This window comes from Python bivittatus, unplaced genomic scaffold, assembly GCF_059951505.1.
Source record: "Python bivittatus isolate LINGU-HERP-01145 unplaced genomic scaffold, Pbiv_v1 ctg000480_np1212, whole genome shotgun sequence".
Lineage (NCBI taxonomy): Eukaryota > Metazoa > Chordata > Lepidosauria > Squamata > Pythonidae > Python > Python bivittatus.
Window position 1 is genome coordinate 16,259,050 of NW_028277075.1, and position 26,090 is coordinate 16,285,139.

General features: G+C 36.8%; 1 protein-coding gene across 5 annotated transcripts in view; it reads left to right on the forward strand.

Annotated features, from left to right (window-relative positions):
- Nucleotides 1–26,090, forward strand: part of STRN3 (striatin 3) — a 55,622-nt gene that overhangs the window by 4,179 nt on the left and 25,353 nt on the right. For 2 of the 5 annotated variants that reach the window (XM_007429014.4, XM_007429017.4), the window contains exons 2-8: nt 11,433–11,536; nt 14,526–14,599; nt 16,764–16,845; nt 17,185–17,364; nt 18,725–18,857; nt 19,284–19,425; nt 22,548–22,658. In XM_007429014.4, the coding sequence (XP_007429076.1) occupies nt 11,433–11,536; nt 14,526–14,599; nt 16,764–16,845; nt 17,185–17,364; nt 18,725–18,857; nt 19,284–19,425; nt 22,548–22,658 (826 nt within the window). The remainder of the gene's footprint in view (nt 1–11,432; nt 11,537–14,525; nt 14,600–16,763; nt 16,846–17,184; nt 17,365–18,724; nt 18,858–19,283; nt 19,426–22,547; nt 22,659–26,090) is intronic. The other 3 variants (XM_007429016.4, XM_007429018.4, XM_025167150.2) reach the window with 2 other exon arrangements.

The window sequence follows — 26,090 nt, forward strand, 5'->3', positions numbered from 1 at the left end:
AGCTGCCTCATGAAGGGCCAGGTTGGGCATGCCTCAGCATCAGGAGCAAGAAAATGGCAAAGGTCAGCTAGGGCAGCAGAGCGCAGGTGTCAGCCTTACCAGGTAGAACAGATAGGAAACACAACTCAGATAAGCTAATTCTACTTCATTGTAAAGCTACATTAACAGAATCTTGCAGATCTGAAAGTACAGTTCTCCCGCCATCTCCTTTATAGCCTGAAAAACTAGAGAGGGCCCCTTCTGAGCCTCCTGCCTCACCCATTTTGCAGCTGTGGACTATGCTGTCTCTTATCTGACTGTTCCCTAGGCAGCATCTCTTCCTCCCATCTCCCAAGGTCTTTCCCACATACTATTACACCAGGGCAGCAAGGCCATGGAGTGCAGGGTGGCAAGGGTGGCTGGGGCTTCATGCCATGTGGCTGAGACAGCTGGGGCTTTGCACTGCTGGGGCGGGCTGGGCTGGGCTGGCTGGGGCTTCCCACTGCGGGGCTGGGCTGGGCTGGGCTGGGCTGGGCTGGGCTGGGCTGGGCAGCTGTGGCTTTGTCCTGCTGGGCTGGGCTAGGGCTTCCTGGGGCAGCTGCAGCTTCGTGCTGCTGGGCTGGGCTGGGCTGGGCTGGGCTGGGCTGGGCTGGGCTGGGCTGGGCTGGGCTGGGCTGGGCTGGGCTGGGCTGGGCTGGGCTGGGGCAGCTGCAGAGTGGCTGCAGCTTTGCTCTGCTGGGCTGGGGTGGTGGTGGCTTTGTGCTGCACTGTGGCTCAGGGGCTTCTTGCAGTCCCAGAGCCGCAGTGCACCAAGAAGCCCTGAGCCGCAGTGCAGCAAGCAGTCCCAGAGCTGCATGGTTCTGGGGCTGCTTGCCACCCTGCAAGGCAGGGTCCAGGGTGGCCAAATGGGCAGAGATGGTGGAGGGGATAGACAGTTGGGGGGAGTTGAAGAGGAGGCAGTCCCTTACCTTGGAAGAACCGAGGCTCGGGGCTGGGAAAGTGCAAGCCAGGAATCTCTTGGATCAAGCTAGCCTTGGTTAATGACTGGTGGGATTCGGTTAACAATGGCAACTGGATGTGCTGGCATTGCCATCACTAAACGATGTGGTCACATGACATTGCACTTTACGACCACATCGCTTAATGATAGAAGTTCCAGTCCCAATTGCTGTCATAACTCAAGGACTAGCTGTAGATTAAGTCATCAAATAATAAAAAGATTATAATTTACGTATCATCTGTGGTATATTGTGAAAGATAGAATTAGAGAGTTTCAGGTCAGTGTTTTCCAACATCCATTGCTATATGGTATAGCGTAAAGGTAAACAATCTGGTACTTGCAGATGTTTTGGATTAAGAATTTTATAATTTCTTAGCTGAAGGAGAAAAGCCTGTCAATCCATCTCATTCAGAACTAAATGGGAGAGTGCATAGCCACACAACAGGAAGGAGCACCCAATCCCTCTATTTGGGAGGAGGAACTTTTCTCAAGCTGATTAATTAAGAAGGTGGAGGCTTGTATTGCATAAGATTAAATCCAGCATATATTCCACTTGTTAGCTGGAAAAACCCATGGTGATATTTCAGGCATGGAATATTGAAGTTGTTGAACTCTTCTAGTATGAAAAGGGCTGATTCATTTATCATTTTTGAGCTAAGAGCAATATACAAGTGTTGGCTGAAAAAAGAATGGAAATTCCAATTACCATTTTTGATACACAGTTTTTTATATGTATTCAATTTTTGTTAATGATGCAAACTAATTAAAAGGTATGGATGCATTTTTTTTTAATCCATTCAATCATGTCCTATTCTCAGAGACTGTCTGGACAAGTCCCTGCAGTTTTCTTGGCAAGGTTTTCAGAAGTGGTTTGCCATTGACTTCTTCCTAGGGCTGAGAGAAAGTGACTGGTCCAAGGTCACCCAACTGGCTTTGTGCCTAGGCGGGACTAGAACTCAAGGTCTCCCCATTTCTAGCCTGATGTCTTAACCACTACACCAAACTGGCTCTCTTTAATGCATACAATAGCATTAAAGGATCAACTTCAAAATAAACATATACCTCTCCCCCAAAAAGGGAAGAAAAACCTTGGAAACTTTGTAGTTCCAATGTTGATAAACAACACATACAACAACCCATTGCTGTAAATCAGTTGTAGGTTTCTCCTTCCAGTGTTCTTTAATAATTATTTTAATCACTTCCCATGCACCAAAAGTCCATAATTGCTGATAGTTTCAAAATACTGGAAATATAACCAAGTGTGTGTGTGTTTGTGTGCACGTGTGTGTGTGTATTCAAAATGTTTAGTGATTGATCCTGAGGTTCAAAATGCAAGAATAATAGGACAAGGCCAAACCATACGGGTTACTATTTCATCTCCAATAACAACTCTTATTAAATATTCTCTGAGCTTTTCCCTGTACTCAAAGCATTTTTGTTGGTGGTGAATTAACCTCATTTGACAATAATTGAAAACTAATTTCATATTGTTTAATATAACCCACCATTGATTTACAAGAACAAGACATTCAAGCTTGGTGTTTAATTTCATCAGCTTCCTATAAAGGAACAGTTACTGCTTAGAAGCTATACAAAAACTCTGTGTAAAGTATATTATGATTGCCTATATTTTGCATTTGTTATATGTGGGCAGTATTGATTATTTTTGGCTGTAGTAAATAGCTTTTTAACCATGGCTTTTAACTGATGATAGTTAAAAAGAAAAACATCATTGTAGTTACAGTGATTTATCCAATGAATAAACAGTGAGAGTATGAACCAATTTCTCTTTAAACAGTGTTATTGGCCTTGATATCCTAGGTCATGGTGTTAAGCTGCCTCCTCTCTTTCCTGGCTGGGTGTACTTAGTCACTGGTGCTGGGAGATTTCGGTTCTGTCATGATGACCCTGTTTTATAAAGTTATATATGTTTTTATTTTGTCCCCTAAAAGACTCATTCTAGAGGCACTTATGCAGATGATTGGTCTAAGAAATCGGAGTGTGCTGGTGGCACAGACATCTAGATGATGTTTATACTGGGAATGTGCAAATGGAGCTTTTTTCTCCAGAACATTTTGTTTTCCCCCAGTTCAAATATTTTAAAAATGGCACATGTGATTGATTGTTTTAGGTGCTATCAAGTCATTGTCGATTCTTAGTGACCACATAAATAGATTTTCTCCATGAATGGAACATGTATTTCCATAATCATGCCATACAGAAGAAGAAGTAGTTTATGATGTCATTAATGCTTTTTGTTTCAGACCACACAGCTCCAGAAATGTATAAACCACCATCACCATCTTCACAAAAGCATCATTTGACCTGGGCTGTTAGGGAAAGGGAATATTGCAGAGATGAACCACTCATTTTGCACAGTAGTCATTTCTGCCAGGATGGGAGGCAACCAGGAAATCCTAGGACTGTAGACTAGGTTGAGAAATCTAAAACCACTTAGAAGAAGAGAGTGGCTAGTTCTCTGTTGTTGCCAATAAAACAATATAAGCTGAGCTTGATCTAAAGAAGGAAGCAAAAACACTCCCAGCTACTGATTAAAGGGAAGTAGTTGAACACCTGAATAGGGCAGAGTTAAAATGGTATTGCTGGTAACCTATGTATAGGCATTTTTGTTATTAAATAATCTAATATGAGGATCCTGACTGATATTGATAGTTAACTAAGTAATGCTGTAATCCTATAGTAACCTGGGATTTATTTCTGAGTAAATATGCAGAATTGTTGATTTTGTTTTAAAAAAATGGATGGAAGGACTAATAAAATCCTTGAACTAAGAAATTTCATGTAACATCTTCCACAAATATCTTCAATAAACAGTAAACCCTCAGTTTAACAGGCTAATGTTGGGTCTGTTAACATTAGCTTCTAATAGATCTGAATGTCTGTTAAATAGCAAGTCAGGTTTTATGCAGATGTAATGCCATTTTACTCATGTATAAAATGGTGAATGGATTTTGTCAGTGGCATCTGAAGTCCGCTAAAACTAAGTTTTGTTTTAGGAGCTTGTGCAGTGAGACTTCTTCTGTTATGAATCTACTACATAGCTCAAATGTATGTTCTAAAGTGTCAGGAGATTTTCTCAAGTCAATTTTAGACTTTATAGGAAGCTACAGAAGGAAGTGGAATTGCCTCTCTTTTGCATCATCAAAAACCTACTACCTTCATCTACAGGAATTCACCTAAATAGTTCAAGATAGAACAACTTACTTTCTTCTAGCCATTTTTATATTGCTCATGGCCAATATTTGTAGGCAGAGTTGCTTGTCAAAAAGCTTCTGTATTTATATCTTTAAATCCATACTGCTTATGTTGAATATATAGTACATTCATGGAAGTTGTTCAAAAATTCAGGTCTTTTTTATTTAGTAATTTTCATCTCATAATGTTACTATCTATACACCATAGGAAAGTACATATACATTGTTCAATATTTTCCCTCTAAATAAGTTATGAGTAGGGGTGGAGTTGGCTTATATTACTGAAAGGAATAGAAGAGGCTGTGGAAAGTAAAGAAATGGGCAGGAGATGCAAAGACTACAGACTTCACTTCTGAACACAGTGAATATCTTTAAAGATTAGCTGCTGCTTGGGTGGGATATTTGCCTATGGATATAATGGGGCTTCTGTCTCTTCCCTATCCTGTTAACTTCTTCCCTTTGCCTCATCTTTATTCAATTTTCTTCTCCATTTTTTCCCTTTTTTTCCCAGTGCAGCTATTTCTTCCCCTCATCATACAGTGGGGCAAAAAAGTATTTAGTCAGCCACCAATTGTGCAAGTTCTCCCACTTAAAAAGACGAGAGAGGCCTGTAATTTTCATCATAGGTATACCTCAACTATGAGAGACAAAATGGGGGAAAAAATCCAGAAAATCCCATTGTCTGATTTTTAAAGAATTTATTTGCAAATCATGGTGGAAAATAAGTATTTGGTCAATATCAAAAGTTCATCTCAATACTTTGTTATATATCCTTTGTTGGCAATGACAGAGGTCAAACATTTTCTGTAAGTCTTCACAAGGTTTTCACACACTGTTGCTGGTATTTTGGCCCATTCCTCCATGCAGATCTCCTCTAGAGCAGTGATGTTTTGGGGCTGTCGCTGGGCAACACGGACTTTCAACTCCCTCCAAAGGTTTTCCATGGGGTTGAGATCTGGAGACTGGCTAGGCCACTCCAGGACCTTGAAATGCTTCTTATGAAGCCACTCCTTTGTTGCCCGGGCAGTGTGTTTGGGATCATTGTCATGCTGAAAGACCCAGCCACGTTTCATCTTCAATGCCTTTGCTGATGGAAGGAGGTGTTCACTCAAAATCTCATGATACATGGCCCCATTCATTCTTTCCTTTACACGGATCAGTCGTCCTGGTCCCTTTGCAGAAAAACAGCCCCAAAGCATGATGTTTCCACCCCCATGCTTCACAGTAGGTATGGTGTTCTTTGGATGCAACTCAGCATTCTCTCTCCTCCAAACACAACGAGTTGAGTTTAGACCAAAACGTTCTACTTTGGTTTCATCTGACCATATGACATTCTCCCAATCCTCTTCTGGATCATCCAAATGCTCTCTAGCAAACTTCAGACGGGCCCGGACATGTACTGGCTTAAGCAGGGGGACACATCTGGCACTGCAGGATTTGAGTCCCTGGCAGCATAGTGTGTTACTGATGGTAGCCTTTGTTACTTTGGTCCCAGCTCTCTGCAGGTCATTCACTAGGTCCCCCCATGTGGTTCTGGGATTTTTGCTCACCGTTCTTGTGATCATTTTGACCCCACAGGGTGAGATCTTGCATGGAGCCCCAGATCAAGGGCAATTATCAGTGGTCTTATATGTCTTCCATTTTCTAATTATTGCTCCCACAGTTGATTTCTTCACACCAAGCTGCTTGCCTATTGCAGATTCAGTCTTCCCAGCCTGGTGCAGGTCTACAATTTTGTTTCTGGTGTCCTTCAACAGCTCTTTGGTCTTGGCCATAGTGGAGTTTGGAGTGTGACTGTTTGAGGTTGTGGACAGGTGTCTTTTATACTGATAACAAGGTCAAACAGGTGCCATTACTACAGGTAACGAGTGGAGGACAGAGGAGCCTCTTAAAGAAGTAGTTACAGGTCTGTGAGAGCCAGACATCTTGCTTGTTTGTAGGTGACCAAATACTTATTTTCCACCATGATTTGCAAATAAATTCTTTAAAAATCAGACAATGTGATTTTCTGGATTTTTTTCCCCATTTTGTGTCTCATAGTTGAGGTATACCTATGATGAAAATTACAGGCCTCTCTCATCTTTTTAAGTGGGAGAACCTGCACAATTGGTGGCTGACTAAATACTGTTTTGCCCCACTGTATTTTTTTTCTTTTTTGTTGATGGGAAAGGTGGAAGAAAAATTACAGTGTGTGCAGTTTCTTTGTGTGAAACTGGTTTGTATGCAAGAGAATTGTTGCTATGTACAAATAGAGGATCAATTCATTTTTACATAGAGTATATTTTATAAGTGATTAATTTTAATTAATTATTTCCTTAATTAATGTATTAGTCAAATCCTTTATTACAGTAACCAGACACAATTCAGCAACAATATTACAGGAGGGAAAGGGGAGTGGGATAATGGTATGTGAGCAGTTTAGACAAAAGAGAAGAGGGAAAGGAGGAAATGTAAAAAAACAGGTAAGAAATGGAGTACCCAACCATATTTACATACATATATTTCTTTGTCTTGACCTACTCCTTTTTTGGTGGTGTGGCAGGGGGGAATGTGATTTCTTGCATACAGTATGTATACTGTACGCACACACACACACACTTTTTTTAATAAGGTTTTTTTTCCTTCTTTGTCTTGACTCCTGGTGACTGCCTAGACAAATCCTTTCGATTTTCTTGGCAACACTTTTCAGAAGTGGTTTGCCATTGCCTTCTTCCTATGGCTGAGAGAGAGTGACTGTCTCAAAGTCACCCAGTTGGCTTTGTGCCTAAGTCAGGATTAGAACTCACAGCCTCCTGGTTTTTAGCCTGATGTCTTTAATTCGTACACATTTTACACATATGCATACATATATACAAGTGCATCATGTGTATGGATTTATTGCAGAAGGGGCAATCTACATGATTGATTTTATTTGGTAGTGGCCAAGTTGGATGAATGTGGGGGACAAGAAGCAAGGCATTGCACAGGATTTGTGTGTCTTTCTTTGGGTTGGATATGTTAAATACTGTCTTCTTCTTTTGGGGTAAATGCAGTAGTAAAACTTCATCACAATACAATAAAAATTCAGAGACAAGGTTTGGATTTTTTACAAATCTATGATAAAAAAGAGTCAGTTTGGTCTAGTGCTTAAGGCACCAGGCTAGAAAGGAGGAGATTGTGAGTTCTAGTCCTGCCTTAGGCATGAAAGCCAGCTAGGTGACTTTGGGCCAGTCACTCTCTCAGCCCAACTCACCTCACAGGGTTGTGGTTGTGGGGAAAATAGGAGGAGGAAGGAATATTAGGTATGTTCGCCACCTTGAGTTATTTATAAAAGTAATAAAGGCAGGATAAAAATCATCTTTAAAAAAAAGTAAAATACAGAAAAATGCTGCTATTATAAAAATGGAAAGTAATAAAATAACTGCAGGTATGACAAAAAAGTAAGATTTTCATACAATAACAAAATATTATAATAAAGTACAATATGTGGAGTCCTTGGTGCTCTCTAAGCTTGGTTGTTTGCTTGAAGACGTTTCTGATGATGTTGATGATGATGTTACCTAGTGCTGATGATGTTACCTAGCTGGGTAATGAAACGTCTGCAAGCAAATAACCAAGCTCAGAAAGCACCAAGGACTCCACAATTCAGTCCTGAGCTACATATATTCTCTTCTATTGAAAGTACAATATACTACCAGTATGTCATGTTTCATGGGTACTCATTAAGAACTAAAGTTCTTAAATATCACAATGTTAGTATCAGTTACACATTCATGTATACATTAATTGTTATATTTTAGAGATTTGACACAATATCTTACTGTGAATATTTGAAAATGTTTAGTAAGTACCCAAGATGGTGCTGCAGCACCCTCTAGTGTTTATTGGACTCATACTCCATTTATTTTGATTGTTTCATAGTTGGAAAAAGCAAAATGCCTCCAAAAGTAAGTATTCTAGATCATTGAACAACAACCTCTTGCTATCGTTACTGTGCATATTTATTTTAAATTGTGTTTTTGAATTAAATACACATTAGCTTGAATGTTAGAACTAAATAGTTTCATTTTAAATATAATTATCTCACACTGAAGTTAGTTGTGATTAAGGAGAATACTAACATGACTTCATATACTGGGTGTATCAAAAGTCAGGCCCCCATAGATCCTTTATTATATAAATTACATTAAATGTTCAAATTGGTTGTCATTTTCTTATGAATACTTCCTTTCTTGTTTGATGCATGATCTTTGACATTCCTAAGTAAAATATAATTAAAAAAAAATTAATAAAACATATTGTGATTGGCCTGTGGGGCTTGACTTTTGGTATAACCTATATATTTGCTCACTTCTGTATTCTATTATGAAAGATTATCTGATTAACATTGAAGAAATTACTGTGGAACATTTCTAATTTTTCAGCGAAGTCCATGTGAGTATGAAGAGAAGAGTTTTAGTTTGTACGAGTGTGGGTTTTCTTGGGTATTAAAATTTATAATAGCCCTAATGTATTGTGAAAGTATGTAGGAGGACAAATAAAATTTGTTTTCTCATAGAATACTTAATAGCTTACTATAGTACAAAACTTTTCATCTACATCTTATTGTAGAGATAAACTTAAAACATACACTTATGCACACAGAACCTCCCATATACACTTACAGGCATATAATCTTACATCCTTGCACAATCTTATATACAAGATGGACATATGTACAATATAGATGGACAGCATTCTCCCCATACACATATATACACAATCCTTCCACATACAGACATTAAGTAATATTATTTGAAAAAAAAGGGGGGGGGACTGTGAGACTGCCTTTTTCTTTTTTAATAGATATTTAAAAGCATAGTAATGAGAAAGAGTAAAATTAAAAAACAAAAACAAGATTTGCAAGCTATATAAAATTGAATAAGAATTTTTGAAATAACGTTAGATTAGTGCTGTACATAAACGTGATGTTATATTAGTTTAACACTTCAAAACCATTGTTAGAATCAAACTAGTATTCAATACTTAAAAAGACAACCAGCATAAGAATCATATCAAAATGAACAATTAACAAGAGTTTCTATCTAATCTAAAAAGGTCTATCCTTACTTAACGAATCAAGCAGTACCTAATATTTTAAAGACTTATTTTTTTAAAAAACCCAAATTTTGGATGCAGTAGGAGTGTATATGCAGAATTACAATCTATAACTGGTTTATAAGTGAATTAAATTCTCTTATCAGACTTATTTTTCTAATATTAGGTTATTTTTTGACACTGAAGCATATTCCCTTTTTCTTCCAAGAAGACTGATTTGAAAATCATGATTTAGTTATTATTCCCAACATACACTGGAATAATTTCAACATTCCCTGAAAAGAAGAGAAGGAGCAATTGTATGAGAAAATTAAGCTATTTTCAGCTGTTTCCCTGCAACAAAAGAGAGCAAATGGGTGTTGCTGATAAGGGGTCTTTCTGGGATCACAGTACAGAAAATCACATTATACAAAAGGGGCCTGGCAGGAAGAAGGTCATGGCTCAAGGGCCTGGTTAATGTGGGTGTGCTAGCAGGAGCCTTTGCTTGCAAGCTCAATATTACTAAGTTTTCTGATGCAGTTCAGCATGCATTTTCATAGTGAGGTTTTTTTTTTTTTTTTAACCATCTGTTTCTCAAATATTAATGTAAACTTTAAAGGGAAGAGAGCTCTGGATTCTGCTGGTATTTTTGTTCTGCTCTTGAGCTACTTTCAGGTAATTAATAGCATAGCATTTTATATTGTATTTTAATTGATTTTATCTCTTCTGTAAACCGGCCAGAGTTGCTTTTTAACGAGATGGGTGGTGACAAATTTGGTAGGTGGGTAGGTAGAGATAATAGCTAGATTTAGACTGGGGAGGCCCAGGTTCAAGCCCTTACTGGACCATAGAACTCTCTGCATGACTTTGGACTAGTCATTTTCTATTAGCCTAACCTATATTGCCCGCTGTTGTGGGGATAACATAAGGGGAGAGGACACCCCATGTATGTCTTTTTGAGTGCTAAGAAATGAGACAGAATATAGTGCAATAAATTACAAAAATCTTTCTATATTCTCTTGTAAGCACTTCTGATATCTCCTTCAGAAAGCTTGGGGTTCCTGTGGAAGACATTGAAATATATATAGGAACTATAAGAACAGAATTAAGGAAAATCTCAGTTACACAAATGAAAATCCAATAGCATAATATTAGAAGTCACCTTCTTTTACTGTTTGTAGTGACTAAAAGAAATTAACAGACATTTTGGGGAACTGAATGCTAAAATAAAAAACATAAAAGAAAATATTCCGTGCTCCAAGATGTATGCTTTTTTTTAATCTATAGTTATATAACATGAATTTCATTAAGTTGTCCAGCTGAGTTTATACTGAATGCCTAAGTAGGAAAACAAACATTAGTTTCCAAACCTACACAGAGCATGTGAGCAACACTCGGCAATGTTTAGTGCTTTAATCCAGCAACAGGAGTGCTTTGGTGTCACATTGTAATGGATTTGAAAATTCCTCCAGATTTCACAAGTGGTTTTCTATGGGGCATTACAGATGAAGGGGTGAAAATGCTCTATTGCTGGAGTACAGTTATATTTTGCATTTCTCAATCAAAGCAATGTAACAAATTGGGTTGGTTGACATGTTCCTTAAAGCTTTAATTGATACGAAATCTCACCACAGGGACTATTAGCATGCTAACAGTGCTGGTTTAAAGTTCTTTTATGTGTAATTACAGTGTGGCACTTATGTAAAGCTTTGGTTCCTTTATTTGTATGTGGGATCTTTCAGATTCCAGTTTTCCAATGCTTTAAAAGTCATAGGATTAACAAGAACTGATGTAGTATAATGATGAATAAAGTGTTTCAATGCTATTTAGCTTCATGAATAGATAGTTGCTCTGAGTTTTCTTATGAAGATTTTATTGTTCCTGGTATAATTTCACTTCCTGGACTTATGGTTTAGAAATACATATTTGTTTCTGAATGCTTTTTTGAACAAGCGTACTTGTTTACAGTAAAATAAAAAAATTGATTAGGAGCAGGCCAGTTAGTTTGGTAAAAGATTCACCGCAAAGCAGCACAATCTACAGATTTTTTTTTCTTTTTGTGAAGAATATCCCTAAAACTTCTTCTAGGAGACATAGAACATAGATTTAAAAGATGTTATATGACATATTGTATGAACATGACTCAAATGAAAGATAATTATGTTACTATTTTGTATTTTCAGGCTCGGATAGCATTTTTGCAAGGCGAGAGAAAGGGTCAAGAAAACTTGAAGAAAGATTTAGTAAGAAGAATAAAAATGTTAGAATATGCATTAAAACAAGAAAGGTATCTATCCCATGTTTCTCAACTGAGTAGTTTATATAGAATGCTTTCATATTAATTAACTTGACATTGATAATTGAAGAAAATTGTAGAATTTTAATAATGAGCTGAATGAAAAAGAGTAATATGGAACTAAATTTAGTTAAGTTGGAAATGCCCTTGGTCCAAGATTTGGGTTCAGCCTGTTCTAGATAGGGCTAATCTACCTGACAGAGCAGATTAGCTATTACTTAATTACAAGGTGGAGGCTCTTCTGGCAAGGAATGAATTTGATACTTATTTAATGTGCTAGCTGTGGCTATTCCTGAACCAATTGGTTTCCTGCCTTGATTGTATCCCAAATTGTCTATTTCAATGTGCTCTATTAGAGTTCCCCTTGAAAAGTGTTCTGATGCGCCAGTTGATGGAAAATGTGGCAGCTAGGCTGCTTATTGGTGCAAAATACTAGGACAGTGACGGTGAACCTTTTGGGCTCAGTGTGTCAAAAATTTGGAAAATGCCTAACTTGATTCTACTGGCTTATCACCTCCCCCCAAACAAAAGAGAAACAATTCTTTACATATTTATTTTAAAAAATACAATCCAATCATGTGTGGTGCTTTGTATTATATAAAGAAACATCAAATAATTACTAAAATGAAATACGAGTAAAACAAACTCAGTTTCTTTGGTAACTCAAACAGGGAGAATAGTTATTGTCAGGTGTTGGTGAATGCTGGCGTGTCACCCAAAACATTTGACACGTGTGTCATAGGTTCACCATCACTGTACTAGGACCATAAGATGTATTGGTTTGTCAGTTGCTTTCCCAGCACAATTAAAAGGTATTGATGTCATTCTTTAAATCCATACATGGCTTTGAACGTGACAATATGAGAGACCTTAGATAGTTATGAACTTGTTTTATTTATTTAGTGAAAACACAAACAGGAACTCATATACAGCAGTCTATGATTTGGAGATTATTCCCTTATGTTAAACTTTACACTGTTGAAACCCATTGCTGGTGCTGTATTTACCCTTTTTAATTTAGAACACAGAATCACCTCAATTATTTAAAGACTAAATATTTATTTTTGTAAACAGCAACTCGTTTAATGTTTTTATTTTAATGTTGGTCAGTATATAAAATGTAATTTCGTGGGTTGTATGTATGGTTGTGTTTGCTTTTTGATGGGAGAAAATTGAAAAGTGTGCTTAATACTCTAGGCATGTGTATACACAAGGGTGATTGAACAGGAAACTTGCTAATTAAACATTCTTTGATATTTCCAAGTCTGTCCCATGACCAGAGGCACTTCGGAAGTGCAATCCTCACTGGCATAAACTTCTCTTCTCTTCTCTTCTCTTCTCTTCTCTTCTCTTCTCTTCTCTTCTCTTCTCTTCTCTTCTCTTCTCTTCTCTTCTCTTCTCTTCTCTTCTCTCTTCTCCCACCTTTGTACTTGGTAAAGCCTTACAGATAACAGTTAAAACAAAACAGAATATAAAAAGTTTAAAAGCATAAATTAAAATTAATACTAAATCAATTAATAATTAACAGTTTTATGATAAAAATGCATCTTTACATATTTTATAAATACCAAGAGAGTGGGGGCCAAATGCATCTCCTGAAAGCATGTTTTTCATAGCTTGGGGCAAGACAGGAGGAAAACATCTTCCAAATACCAGAAAGTGAGGCCTTGATATTGTGGTACTTTAAAAAGGTTCTCTCTTGCAAATTGTAACTTCCAGACAGTTTATAATTGGAGAGGTGAGCCTAACAGTTGGCTGTTTGACTAGCTCTTAAGACTTTAAAGATGACTGTAAATGCTTAAAATTATATACAACAAGCAGTTGGCAACCAATATAGACCTTCCAGTCAGGATGTATGATTCTTTTATTTTGTACTGGTTAGTGCCTAGCTGCCATATTTTGCACCAATTGCAACTTCTAGACATTGTTAAACAGCTATCCCACATAGAGCTTCTTGACAAAATCAAAATGACATGTAACTAAAGTGTGGATGACCACCACCAAATCTGACTGGTTCAGGAAGGTTATAGCTGACCAGACAAATTCATGCAGAATTGCTCCTCGCTACAGCTTCTATCTTTGAATCCAGTGACAGTTGATAGTCAAGGAACTCTCAGACTGCAAAAGGAGAAATGCAGCCCAGTCCAAAACTGGCTGAACTTCAGTTGCTGAACCCAGTTTCCTATTTACCAATAGGCCCTTCTGTCTTTTCTGGACTTAATTTTAGCATGTGCCCCTCCCTCCACCCAGCCCATTATCACACTTGGAGAATATTCAGGGGCATTGATTGCTTTCCTTACAGTTGGATGATAAGGAACAATAAAGCTGGGTGTCACAAGTATACTACCTTATTCCTTATTCCAAATCTTGGATGATTTTCCCTGGCAGTTTTATGTAGATGTTAAACAGCATGAGAACCAGATGGAACTCTCTGACATATCATAGATCTGGTGTGTCTGAGGCAGGTGGGTAGGGTGGAATGGTTAGAAAAAATCAAGATTTGGCAGTCACAATCAACCTTCGTTGTTGCACATGCATATACAGGGAAGACTTTGATTGCATGGTCATGATCACCAACTTGATTTCTTTGATAACCCTCCCCCTCACTAGTCCTCAAGAAAGAACTACTTTCTGGACAAACCTTAACAGGAAGGACTGGAAACATTATGAAACATTGCCCCCATAGCCAGTCCTACCAGACTGCCCAAAAGGATGCCATAGACAGTGATACTGACATTGATCACTTCCCTTAACCATAGGGCCAGTCCCCTGATGGGTGATTTAATTAGCCAAAGTCAAGTAAGCAGATGATAGCTCTAGCTGTCAACATGTACATACCTGAGATTTTAATGTATGGAGGGACTGCAGTGGAAAGGATTCAAGGATTTTGGTTGCATAGATATATTTGTATGAACATTGTAAGGAAAATGCAAGACTAAATTTTATTTACTGATCAACCTACTTATGTTTCTCTTTCAAGGGCAAAATATCATAAACTAAAATATGGCACAGAATTGAATCAAGGTGACTTGAAAATGCCAACTTTTGAATCAGGTAAAAATCTATTTATAACTATTGTGTTTAGTTCACATTCTTTTGTCCACTGTGTATACAAAAAGAAATCTTTACAACCTATGTTAGCATTATTGTTCTGTATTGTAATTAAAATTGTATTTCATTTTCTTAACACAAGTTGTCTCTTTTCATTTTTCTTAATATTAAACTATTAGCCTGAATAAAGACTGAAATTTCAGGTTTTAGAGCATCATTTTTATTTTTCAATCCAGAAATTATATTTTAGCTTATGGGGGAAGAATTTCAACTTTTCATGGTTCTTAAAGATATTTAGGACAGAACAGAAATGCTGTTTCTGAAGACTTCCATAAAGCAGTGTTAAAGCCTGTAAGTGTAGGAAAAGTTACAGAGTATTTCTAAAGCTCTAGTGTTCCAACAATCCACAGTCAGAGACATGACCTTGAAATGGAGAAGATTTGGGACAATAGTGAATCTTCCCAAGAGTGGCTATCCTTTGAAAATCATCTCCAAGAGTTATTGTCTAGGAGGCCACAAAGAAGCCTAGAATAACAGCCAGAATTCTGCAGGCCTTTCTTGTCTTGGTAAAAGTTGATGATAGTGACTGCACTGTAGGATGTTGGTAGGTTTCATAGGGACACTAGAGAATAGTAAGGCAGTAATTGTTAGTCACTAAGAAGAGCATTGATGGTCAATTCAAATTTACCCAAAACATCTGAATGAACTTACAAACTTTCGAGGAATGTTCTAGGGACAGATGACTCCAAAGTAGAACTTTTGGAGTTACATGTGTGTCATTATATCTGGTAGAAACCAAACATGATAAGAACCTCATATTGCCTGTCAAAAAGGGAGTAGTGCCATGGTTTGGGGATGCTTTGCTACATCAGGGTGTAGACAACTTGCTAACATTGTAGGAAGCATGAATTCTGCTTTGGCTCAGAAAATTCTATAGGAGAGTATCAGGTAATTTGTCATCTGAAGCTATTCCCAACATATAAATAAGTGTACAAGAAAACGGATGAAGAAGAACAAATTCAGTGTTGGAATGGTTAAGTCAAAGTCCACCTAAACTCCATAGAAATATTGTGGTAGAACCTGAAATGAACAGTTCACGTTTGAAATTTCTCAGATGTTACTGAGTTCAAGCATGTCAGAAATAGGCCAGAATTCCTACACAATGATGTACGAGGCTGCTCACAAATTGCAATAACTTGTAGCTGTATATACAAATACAAATATTTGTTGTATTATATATTATATACAAATCGATAATTTGTATATTACAGTTAAAGATGGGAGAGCCAGTTAATCTAAAGAGGGGGATTGTTTTGTTTTTTTTCACATTGCTGCATCACATGGTGGGTGACTTTGTTTATGAATGAAATGAAACAAGCACCAAATTTCAGTGTTATTTCACTCTGATTCCCTTTATATTCTGAAACATCCAGAACACATGAAAATGTATCCAGGTCAGACGATTTACTTCTGGAAATTACTGAATTGTCCCCAGAATGGTTCAGTGCAGAGGAAAAAAGAACACTTAAGTGTTCTCCAAAACAGTCTGTTTCTGGATTAATGAATTTTGCATATCCCTAGATAAATCTTATTTTATAGCCAATGATAAAGATAATAATTACAACACCTCTGGATAGTATATTTTGTTATCCAACACATTACATATATGCCTGCCTATAAATGGATATGATTGGTAGTGGCAATTTGGGATATCTGCATTGGTCAGATCACTTCTAGCATATTGTGTCAATCACCACATTTCAGGAAGGACAATGACACACTAAAGCATGTACAGCAGAGAGCAAACAAATGTAAGTGGCCTGGAAGGAAATATTTAGAAGAAAGGTTTGAAGCAATAGGCCTATTTAGACTAGAGAAGAGAATACTGGGGCAGACATGATGACTGTCTTCAGGTATCTGAAGAGCTGTTATGGAGAATACAGGGTAGACTTTTGGGCTTGTTCTAGAAGACAAGATAGGAAACGATAGATTCAGAAAAATTCAGTTGGACATCATTTCTTCTTAACAGTGCAAGAGACTGCATTGGGAGGTAGTGGACTCTCCTTCACTATAAACATTTAAACAAAGATTAGATGGACTTCAGAAATGCTGTAGTAATGGATGGCACATAATCAGTCAATCAGTCAATTTATTTATTGTGTTTCAGAAGAAACCAAAGATACAGAGGTTCCTACAGTGCCTCATAATAGTCAGCTAACTTGGAAACAAGGCAGACAGTTGCTAAGACAGTAAGTATCACATTATATTGGGTTTGAAGGTGATTGTACATTAAAGTGTAAGTATGTAGGTTGTGCTGATGTGATCGTGTATGCTAACTTGAATTCAATAATTAGCAATTAATCTAAAATAAGTCTCTGTTATGAGAATTTTTTCATGGAATAGATTTACCTAAAATGTGAATGTGAATTAAGCTGTCTAGAAATGAAAAGCAGTGCAATAGGCTTTAGGATGTTCTTAAAGAATTTGGCAAGAATAGCTGTATTTTAAATTGCGATACAGAACATCTTAGAGGCTCATTGGTGGATTGTGTGTGTGCATGAGTATAATCCTGTCTGTCTGTCGCTTAGATATCTCCAAGAAGTAGGTTATACAGACACAATATTGGATGTACGGTCACAGAGGGTGAGGTCTTTACTTGGGCTTTCCAATTCAGAACCAAACGGCTCAGTGGAGACAAAAAAATTGGAGCAGATTCTTAATGGAGGAGAATCTCCTACATCAAAACAAAAGGGACAAGACATGAAAAGGTGGGTAAAGTAATATGAATGTTCAGCATGAATCACTGCCTTCAAAGATACATCTGATAACTAATTTGATTACAGATGTATTTGTTGTTTAGTCATTAAGTCGTGTCCGACTCTTCGTGACCCCATGAACCATATTGCACCAGGCCTTCCGGTCCTTCACTGCCTCCCTGAGTTTGCTCAGTTTCATGCTCATTGCTTCAGTGATGCTATCTAACCATCTCATCCTCTGCCGTCCTCTTCTCCTTTTGCCTTCAATCTTTCCCAGCATCAGGGTCTTCTCCAAAGAGATCTCTCTTCGCATTAGGTGACCAAAGTATCTGAGCTTGAGCTTCATTATCGATCCTTCCAATGAGCAATCAGGGTTGATTTCCTTTAAGATTGACTGGTTTGACCTCCTAGCAGTCCAGGGGACTCTCAAGAGTCTTCTCCAGCACCACAGTTCAAAGGCATCAATTCTTCGGCGCTCAGCCTTCTTTATGGTCCAGCTCTCACAGCCATACATTACTACTGAAAAAACCATAGCTTTGACTATGCGGATCTTTGTCGGCAAGGTGACGTCTCTGCTTTTTAATATGCTATCTAGGCTTGCCCTGGCTTTCCTCCCAAGGAGCAAGCGTCTTTTAATTTCATGGCTGCAGTCTCTGTCTGCGGTGATCTTGGAGCCCAAATAAATGAAGTCTGTTACTGCTTCCATTTCTACCCCTTCTATTTGCCAGGAATTGATGGGTCCAGATGCCATGATCTTAGTTTTTTTAATGTTGAGTTTCAAGCCAGCTTTTGCACTCTCCTCTTTCACCCTCATCAAGATATATATATATCAAGAATATACAGATGTATAGTTTTCTTTAAAAATATTGTTTTTGCAGAAAACTAAAAACATATACTGGTAGTCTTTGATTAGAAACATGTATCTATTGTTTTTAAAAAAGTCTTATTTCTTTTCTGAGACAAATTCTGCACCTGTATAACTTAGGGAAATTTGCATAAATTTGGGGCAGGAGCAAAGAGCTTCTTTTCTTCCAACTAGCAATTAATAATTTGTTGCTATGCTTCTAATCATAATAGGATTAGTCATACTAGCTCGCTGTTAAAATTGTTTGTTTTGTGAAAAATGTCATTGCATGATAACATAACAATTTGTGTATTAAAAAAGTTCATGCAAGTGAATTTTCTTCTTTATTGACATTTAAATTTGAGAAAGGTTAGAATCAGAACTTTTAAAAAGGACCAGATGCATAGTTTCCTTGGAGTTCATGAATTAGAAATAGGTTTAGTTTGTCTTGAGTTGAAGTAATTCAGGCTTAGTTCCAAAAGGGGCCATGGCTATTTCTGATATTTTAATATATTTTCTTTTTTATAGGAACCCCAGTGATGTTCTTGAAACATTTAATTTTTTGGAAAATGCAGATGATAGTGATGAAGAGGAAGAGAATGATATGATAGAAGATATTACAGAAGGAAAAGAAAAACATCGGATAAATAAAAAGCACAAAGTAAAAAGACCCAACAGTTTTATTAACTACTGTTAATTTAAATATTCTTTTGTTCCTTTTTGTCATTTTGCAAAGAGAACCGTTACAATAAAATGCCATTTGTGGAATAGATAAACTGAGCATCTTAATATTGTTGGTATTTTTATTGTTATTATTTTGCATAGGTATTATGAATCAGGGTGGTATGCTGTTGATAAATGCTTAATTCTAAGTATATCTATCAGGGCTGTTAATTCTGTTCTGCACCATAACTCTCATCTACCATAGCCATATTAGTGGAACTATTTGTGCACGATGGATAAAAAGAATATTTAAACAGAATAACATCTTTTGGCAATCTTGAAAAAGGGGGAGGAGAAGGTTAAATAAAACTATCCCATGAATCTTATTATCTTTAATGGTGTTTCTGTCAAAACTGACTTGTAGATTGGAAATGAAGGACTAGCTGCTGACCTTACTGATGACCCAGACACAGAAGAAGCTTTGAAAGAATTTGATTTCTTAGTAACGGCAGAAGATGGAGAGGGAGCAGGAGAAGCACGGAGTTCTGGGGATGGGACAGAATGGGGTAAGAAGCATAAACAATAAACTAGGAAAACTAAAAAATTTGAAAGAAAAAAACATATATTTTAATTATATTAATCTAAATTTATATACTCTTTTCTCTATGAGTTCTAAATCTTGCTTGTTGGTTAGTGTTTTATTTTTTCATCCTGTTCTTTTTTTATTCTTCCTGGTGAAGTAAATCATACATTTGTAAGTCATTTGATAATTTTAAGCAGTTTGTTTTGTATGTCCTAGAATTATTCTCCTTAAAACAAAGTTATGAAATAAACTGAAAGACAGTGTTTTTACAATTAATAACAGTGGCAGCCAGTGAAAATCCAGTGAATTTAAAAGTTACATGATAGCATAAAAAATAATTCTTAGAAACATTTTAGTAATGCATGCTTACCTGGAATTTCCATTGAAATCAATGGGGCTTGCTTTTATATAATGTATTGTGTTTTCTAAATTAAACAAATTTGTCCCAATCCATAGAGCACCTTTTACAAAAATAGGCTTCAGTGTTTGTTGCTGCGCTCAGAATGCTGACTAGTATTTCATCCAAAGCTTACATTTTTGATTACTTGTTAACAACATGAGATTCTGTTTTTCATGCACTTTCCAGGGCTTCACTGTGCTGTCAGTGGAGCTCAGTTGTGTGTTAAACTGCTTTTTAATGTGAATTTCTTCTGCAATGAATTGCTGGATACCTGTATTTGTAAAGCAACAGGAAATGGCTGTATTTGTATGTTTTCAAATTCATATTATAAGTTTTTATTAACTTCCAAATTGTTATCAAAAGAGGTGAGAACTCAACCCCAAACAGCAAATATTTAAACATTATTTTACTTACTTATTTTTAAGATTCCAGTTTTAGATAGCATGCAGAGGATGTCTTGAAACAAGATATGAAATATATAATTTGAAATACAAAAATTACAGAGACTTTTCTGTTGGATCTGAACTTTTTATTTATTTATTTTATTTATTTATTTAATAGACTTGTCCCCGCCCATCTCCCCACAACAATTTTTATTCTATGTAAGATGTGGAGGGTACAGGATGTGGGGTACAGGATCTGATGTGGAGGGTACAGGAGCCTCTGTAAAAGGTTAAGGTAGAGGGAAGAGTAACAGAAAGAAAGTATGCTTGATTGATGTTGGATGTATACTCATTTTTTAAAATAATAAGTGCCATTTTAGCAGTAATCTGCCTTTTCTTCTACTACAACATTTGACACTTAAATTGAATATCTTGGGTTGCATCCAGATAAGTACGTATGTAAGGGGTTGGTGGAAGAGGACTTTCCCACTCTTATGTTCCTGTTGTAGCCTACCTGATTAAGAAAAGGCTTTCAGGACACTGCAACAGTTAAAGATGTTGGGAAGTTCTCCACCTACTGAATTTCCTTAACATTATATAGACCATTGGATTTGTTATTATTTCAAACTGTTTCTTTGATGCATGTATGAATCAACACATGTGCATAATTGATATTTATATTATTATTAACAATTGCACAAGTTAAAGAAAACTTCCTCTAGCTAATGAAATTGGCCTTCTGATTCATGAGAGACAGATGAGAAAGATTTCAGTGAATTAGTATTTTTTTTCTTGCTATAAAATAGTTTTTACCTATTGAATAGAGACTTGTTCAGTTACATTTCCAAAGTTGTTTCATTATGTATTAAACAAATTCCCCATTCCATAATTAATAGTATGCATAAGAAAAGAGGTTAGGAACTTTTAAATAACTGATTCCAGCAGTTTGTGTATTTTGCATGTCTCTTTGTAAATTCCTGTGTTGGTAGTTTAATCCAGTTAGCTGCCAAGGGAAGAGGGGAATGTAAAAGTAAATGGAATGTCATAAGTATAACAATGTCATTAGACATGGGTGAAATTTGAACTTGAGGTCATATTTTCCTTCCTTGAGTGACATTAGGAATACATCTCAAATTTATCTTAGAGGGCAGACAGTACCAGTGAAAAGGCAATAATATTGTTTTTTTGTTTGAAAAGAGTAGTTCTATCTCACAGAATGTTTTAGTTTCTTAAAACTAACATAATGGGTGGAAAAATTACTATTAGCCTGAAAGTGTGAACCATCTTGTTAATTAGGATATAAAATGAACAAAGCCTTGATTGTTTAGAAAGTATTTTAATGATCACATTTATTCATTATATTCAAAAAGTGCTAGCTGTGAAATTTCTTTTTCAAAATATTTTATTGGTAACATACTAATTTTATTGTGATTAGGAGTAAGCAGTGCTGAGTTCAGTAAACTTAGTCCCAAGTAAGCCAAGACAGTATTAAAGCTTTCGTCTTATACCTCTCCATTAGCTAATGCTTGTTAGCAGTTAGAAATGTAGTTCATTTTTAAATAAAGTTTTTGAATATAACTTCAGTATTGAAAATAATTAAGGAAAATCCAGAACTCTGTTCTGTTCTCAATGGAGCTTCCAAGTAAAATATGTTACTTTCTGGGCTTAAATGGTTGAACATTTAAGGATTGATTATGGATTTACACAAGTCTCTTTCAACCATTCATTCTCTGCCGTCCTTCATTTTCTGTGGCTGGTTGGGTTGTAGTGAATAAAAAGAAGAGTTCAGCAAATAAAGAGCTTGAAGACATTTTGCAATATGCCAAACTACCTTGATTTGTATTAATATTTAAATAATCTTAATAGAAGAAAACAATCTCTATTATCTTTACTGCTGGATTTATTTTGGAGCTACTAGATATCATTGCATGGAGAATAATAATAGAGGGGAAATGCATGGTTTTCAGAATTCAGTTTGCATTTCCTAAATGGTATTGCATGAAATATATTTATTTGCTTATTTAAGTCTGCCTGAATAATTTGTTAATACTGTCTTACTAAAGTTGCAGCAATTATGCATTGTTTTTAATCCATTAATTTCATATAATTGAATAAGACATTCAAATTTCTTCTTTGTTCTAGACCAATTATCATAAAATGGCCAGTTTGAAGCACTGTACCAAACAGTAACAGAAACTGCACCTTTAAAATACTGGAATGTTTTTGAATAACACTTTTTATTAATTAACCTATAACACTCACAAATAGCTTGCATTCCCAATTGTTGATTTATTTTTTCTTTTAATAATATGTTGCATGTAGACAAAGATGACCTGTCCCCAACTGCTGAGGTTTGGGATGTAGACCAGGGACTAATAAGTAAACTGAAGGAACAGTACAAGAAGGAACGAAAGGGGAAGAAAGGGGTAAAGAGTAAGTGCAGATTCTGAATCTTGACACAATTTTCTGACACCATGTGGAAAACAATGTATATTGTCATCTTTCCCCTCCATTTTAACATTTTTCTATTTGGGGGGCAACCAACTTTAACTTTCTATCTGATAAATCTGGAAGTCATAATTCCTGAACAGAAATTATTTTCAATTTAAATTGGAGGGAGGAATGGCAAGAGGTGAACAAGTTGTTCTGCTTTGGTATTGTATAGGACAATGGGCAGCAATGATTGGAAATTTCTTTCAAATGCTAATAATATTGCATCAGACTGTAGTTTGCCAGGCGTTTAAATTTTTATTTGTTTTTTAAGGAGTTATGAAAAGAAGAAAAGTAATGCTGAGTATTTTTAATAATCCACAAGTTTGGGGTTATCTTACTAATAAGTATTGAATGTGGTCACCACCATCTACCTCCTTTCCTAACCCTTTACATATGTCCAAGAAATCAGTCGTATTTCACTTCTCACTGTTATTGCTGTCTGCAAAAATTGCGTGGAATGCAATTTATTTTTCAGGTGCTATTTGTTTGGAAAACAAATCAAGTGATAGGAGACTTGTTGAAGAGAGGAGTGATGGATTTGAATTCATTTTTATTTAGTGATTTGGTAGAAGCAAGGGGAATATCTCCTGTTGCTCTGCAGCATCACTATAAGGAGTCTGATCCTTTGTTTTCCTTAATTTCTCTTTGCTTTATGGAAATTTCAAGGAAAAAGTAGTTGGTGGTGAAAGAGTTATTCCTATTGATGACTAACAAATTTATTTATGAATTCTTGCTTTTGGACTGAAAATTATTTTAAAGCTTAATTTATACCACATTAAATGTTGTAATAAAAAGTCATACACCTTTCACTGAACATAACTCTTAAACTGGGAGATGTATAGTCCAGAGAAAAAAAGTTCATAGAACAGAATATACTACAGCAAGCAGAGACAGAGCACTTATTTGTCAAATTTAAAAGGTTATTATGTATTGATTGCTCAGTTGATTAATCAAATGTGTATGTCCTCCCATTTCACAAAAAGTGACTCTGGGCAGCATACAACAATCCAATAAAACAACACATATAAAAAACACTCAGTATAAAAATATAAGAATCAATATCAAAAGTTAAATAATATAAAAACAAAATGTACAAGCCCTAGACAAAGAGAGAATAAAAATAGCTACCTCAGCAATGGAGACATCTCAGCATGTCTCTGTTTCCCTGGGAGCCCCAGGCTGTGACATAACCAGGTCTTGCGGGACTTCCAGAACGTCAAAAGGGATGGAGCTAATCTAATATCAGGGGGAAGAATATTCCATAAGGCGGGCACCATGGCAGAGAAGGCTTGTCACCTGGGACCCACGAAATGTATGTCCCTAGCTGATGCCTGCCTAGCTGCAGCCTGCCTTCTCTGCCAGATCTAAAGGGATGGGCATTATTATTTGTGTATTTATTTATTTGATTCTATATTGGTGCTGCCCAGCTCCAAAACAACTCTGGATGGCTTACAATATAAGGAAAAACAAAGTAGAAATACAATCAGGTAAAATAAAAATATAATAAAGGAAATAATGGAAAATCTGGACAACCAACCCCCCAAAGTATGCAATATATGTGAAGCACATCTAACAAAAGGTTCCATCCACCCTACCTCCAGGTTGGGAGAAGGTCTTTGAGGCCTTCGGTGATGTCATCAGGGTGGAAACCATCTGGATCTCAAGGGGGACCTCAGTCCAGAGGGCAGGTACTGTGACAAAGATGGTGTGCTTCCTGAGTCCCAAAAGATTACACTGCTTTGTGGAGGGGACCTCAGCACAACCCCAGAAAATAGGTGGTCCCTCAAATAATGGCCCTATGCCACTAGATGGCTTTATAGGTGATAACCAGCATCTTGAATTGCACCTGGAAGCACACTAGCAACCACTACAGCTCATGAAGCAAGCATGTCACATGGGCATGCCAAGGCAAGCCCACCACTGACTACATTCTGGGCCAGTTGAAACTTCTAAGGGCGGCTTCACATAGAGTGCATTACACTAGTTGAGCTGTGAGGTGATGATTTCATAACTCACTGTCTGGAGAGCCACCTACTACCATAGGTCTCAAAGCTGATAGGCTGACTATGTAAGCTACAGAAAAGAAATGATTAGATGTTTCATGCCACATTCACTACATACTACACAATAGTCGCTGCTCTCTTCTTGATTTTAGTTTGCAGTGATCTAATTATGGCAGTGTGGATATAGTGCTCCAGTATATAAATTCTGAATTACACTGGTGTTTTGTAAGTAGAATTTTACTCATATAATCAGTTTAATCTTTTTTCTTCTACTCTGTTCCATCCTAGAAAAGCAGCTACTGTAGGTCTGGATGGACTGAGGGGGGCATAAGTTTAAACAAAGGTTTAGAAGTTAAACAAATGCTATTTAACAGAGAATCTTTAATCAAATTGGAGAATAGGTTTAAGGCAGGAGGAACTTAAATGGTAACTATATACTCAGTTTGCAGTCTGAAATTTACACCCTAATCCTAACTCAAAAGTACATTCTATTAGTAGAATTTACTTCCAGTATGCATACATAAAAGAAACATGTGAAAAAGAATATAAAAGGAAATATTTTCTTCCTTTTAGTAATGTAAAAAATGTAAATCTGTTTTGGAGGGCTGCTTATTTTTTTGTTTTGTTTTGTTTTTTGCATGATATTTGCATTACTTGCTTAACCCAGTACTAATTGGATTATTCTGAATGGGCCTTTCCTGCCTCTTCTGAAATGTTTCTAGCCCATTATATTATTTTTCTCTTTTATCTCAAATACAGTGGAACCTTGGTTTACGAACTTAATTCGTCCCGTGACTCTGGTCGCACCCCGAATTGGTCGCAACCCGAAGTAAATTTCCCCATAAGGTTCAATGTAATTACCGTTAATCCGTTCTGGCGTGGAGGACAGGGAGGCGGCTATTGCTTGGAGGGAGAGTCCCCCTCCCTACGACCACGTGTCAGGGGCAGAAAAATGGCCGCGGACCATGTGTCGGGCGGAAAAATGACCGCGGACCACGTGTCAGGGGCGGAAAATGGCCACGGACCACGTGTCAGGGGCGTAAAAATGGCCGCGGACCGTGTCACGGGAGGGAAAATGGCCGCGGATCCGGTTCATAGCCCGAGGCGGAGTTCGCAAACCGAGGTAAATTTTTGCGGCCGGAGCTGGTCATAACCCGAAAAGTTTGTTAACAGAGGCGTTCGTAACCCGAGGTACCACTGTACAAACATCTGTTGAAAAATTATTGAGACTGCAGTATGAAATTGATCTAATGAATAACAAGTTTCAAACTCTGAAAGTTCTAAAGATTTATTATTATTTTTGCAAGTCCATAATACAAAATACACATTTTGTAAAGCTATTTTTCCCTAATGTTGACTAATCATAGCA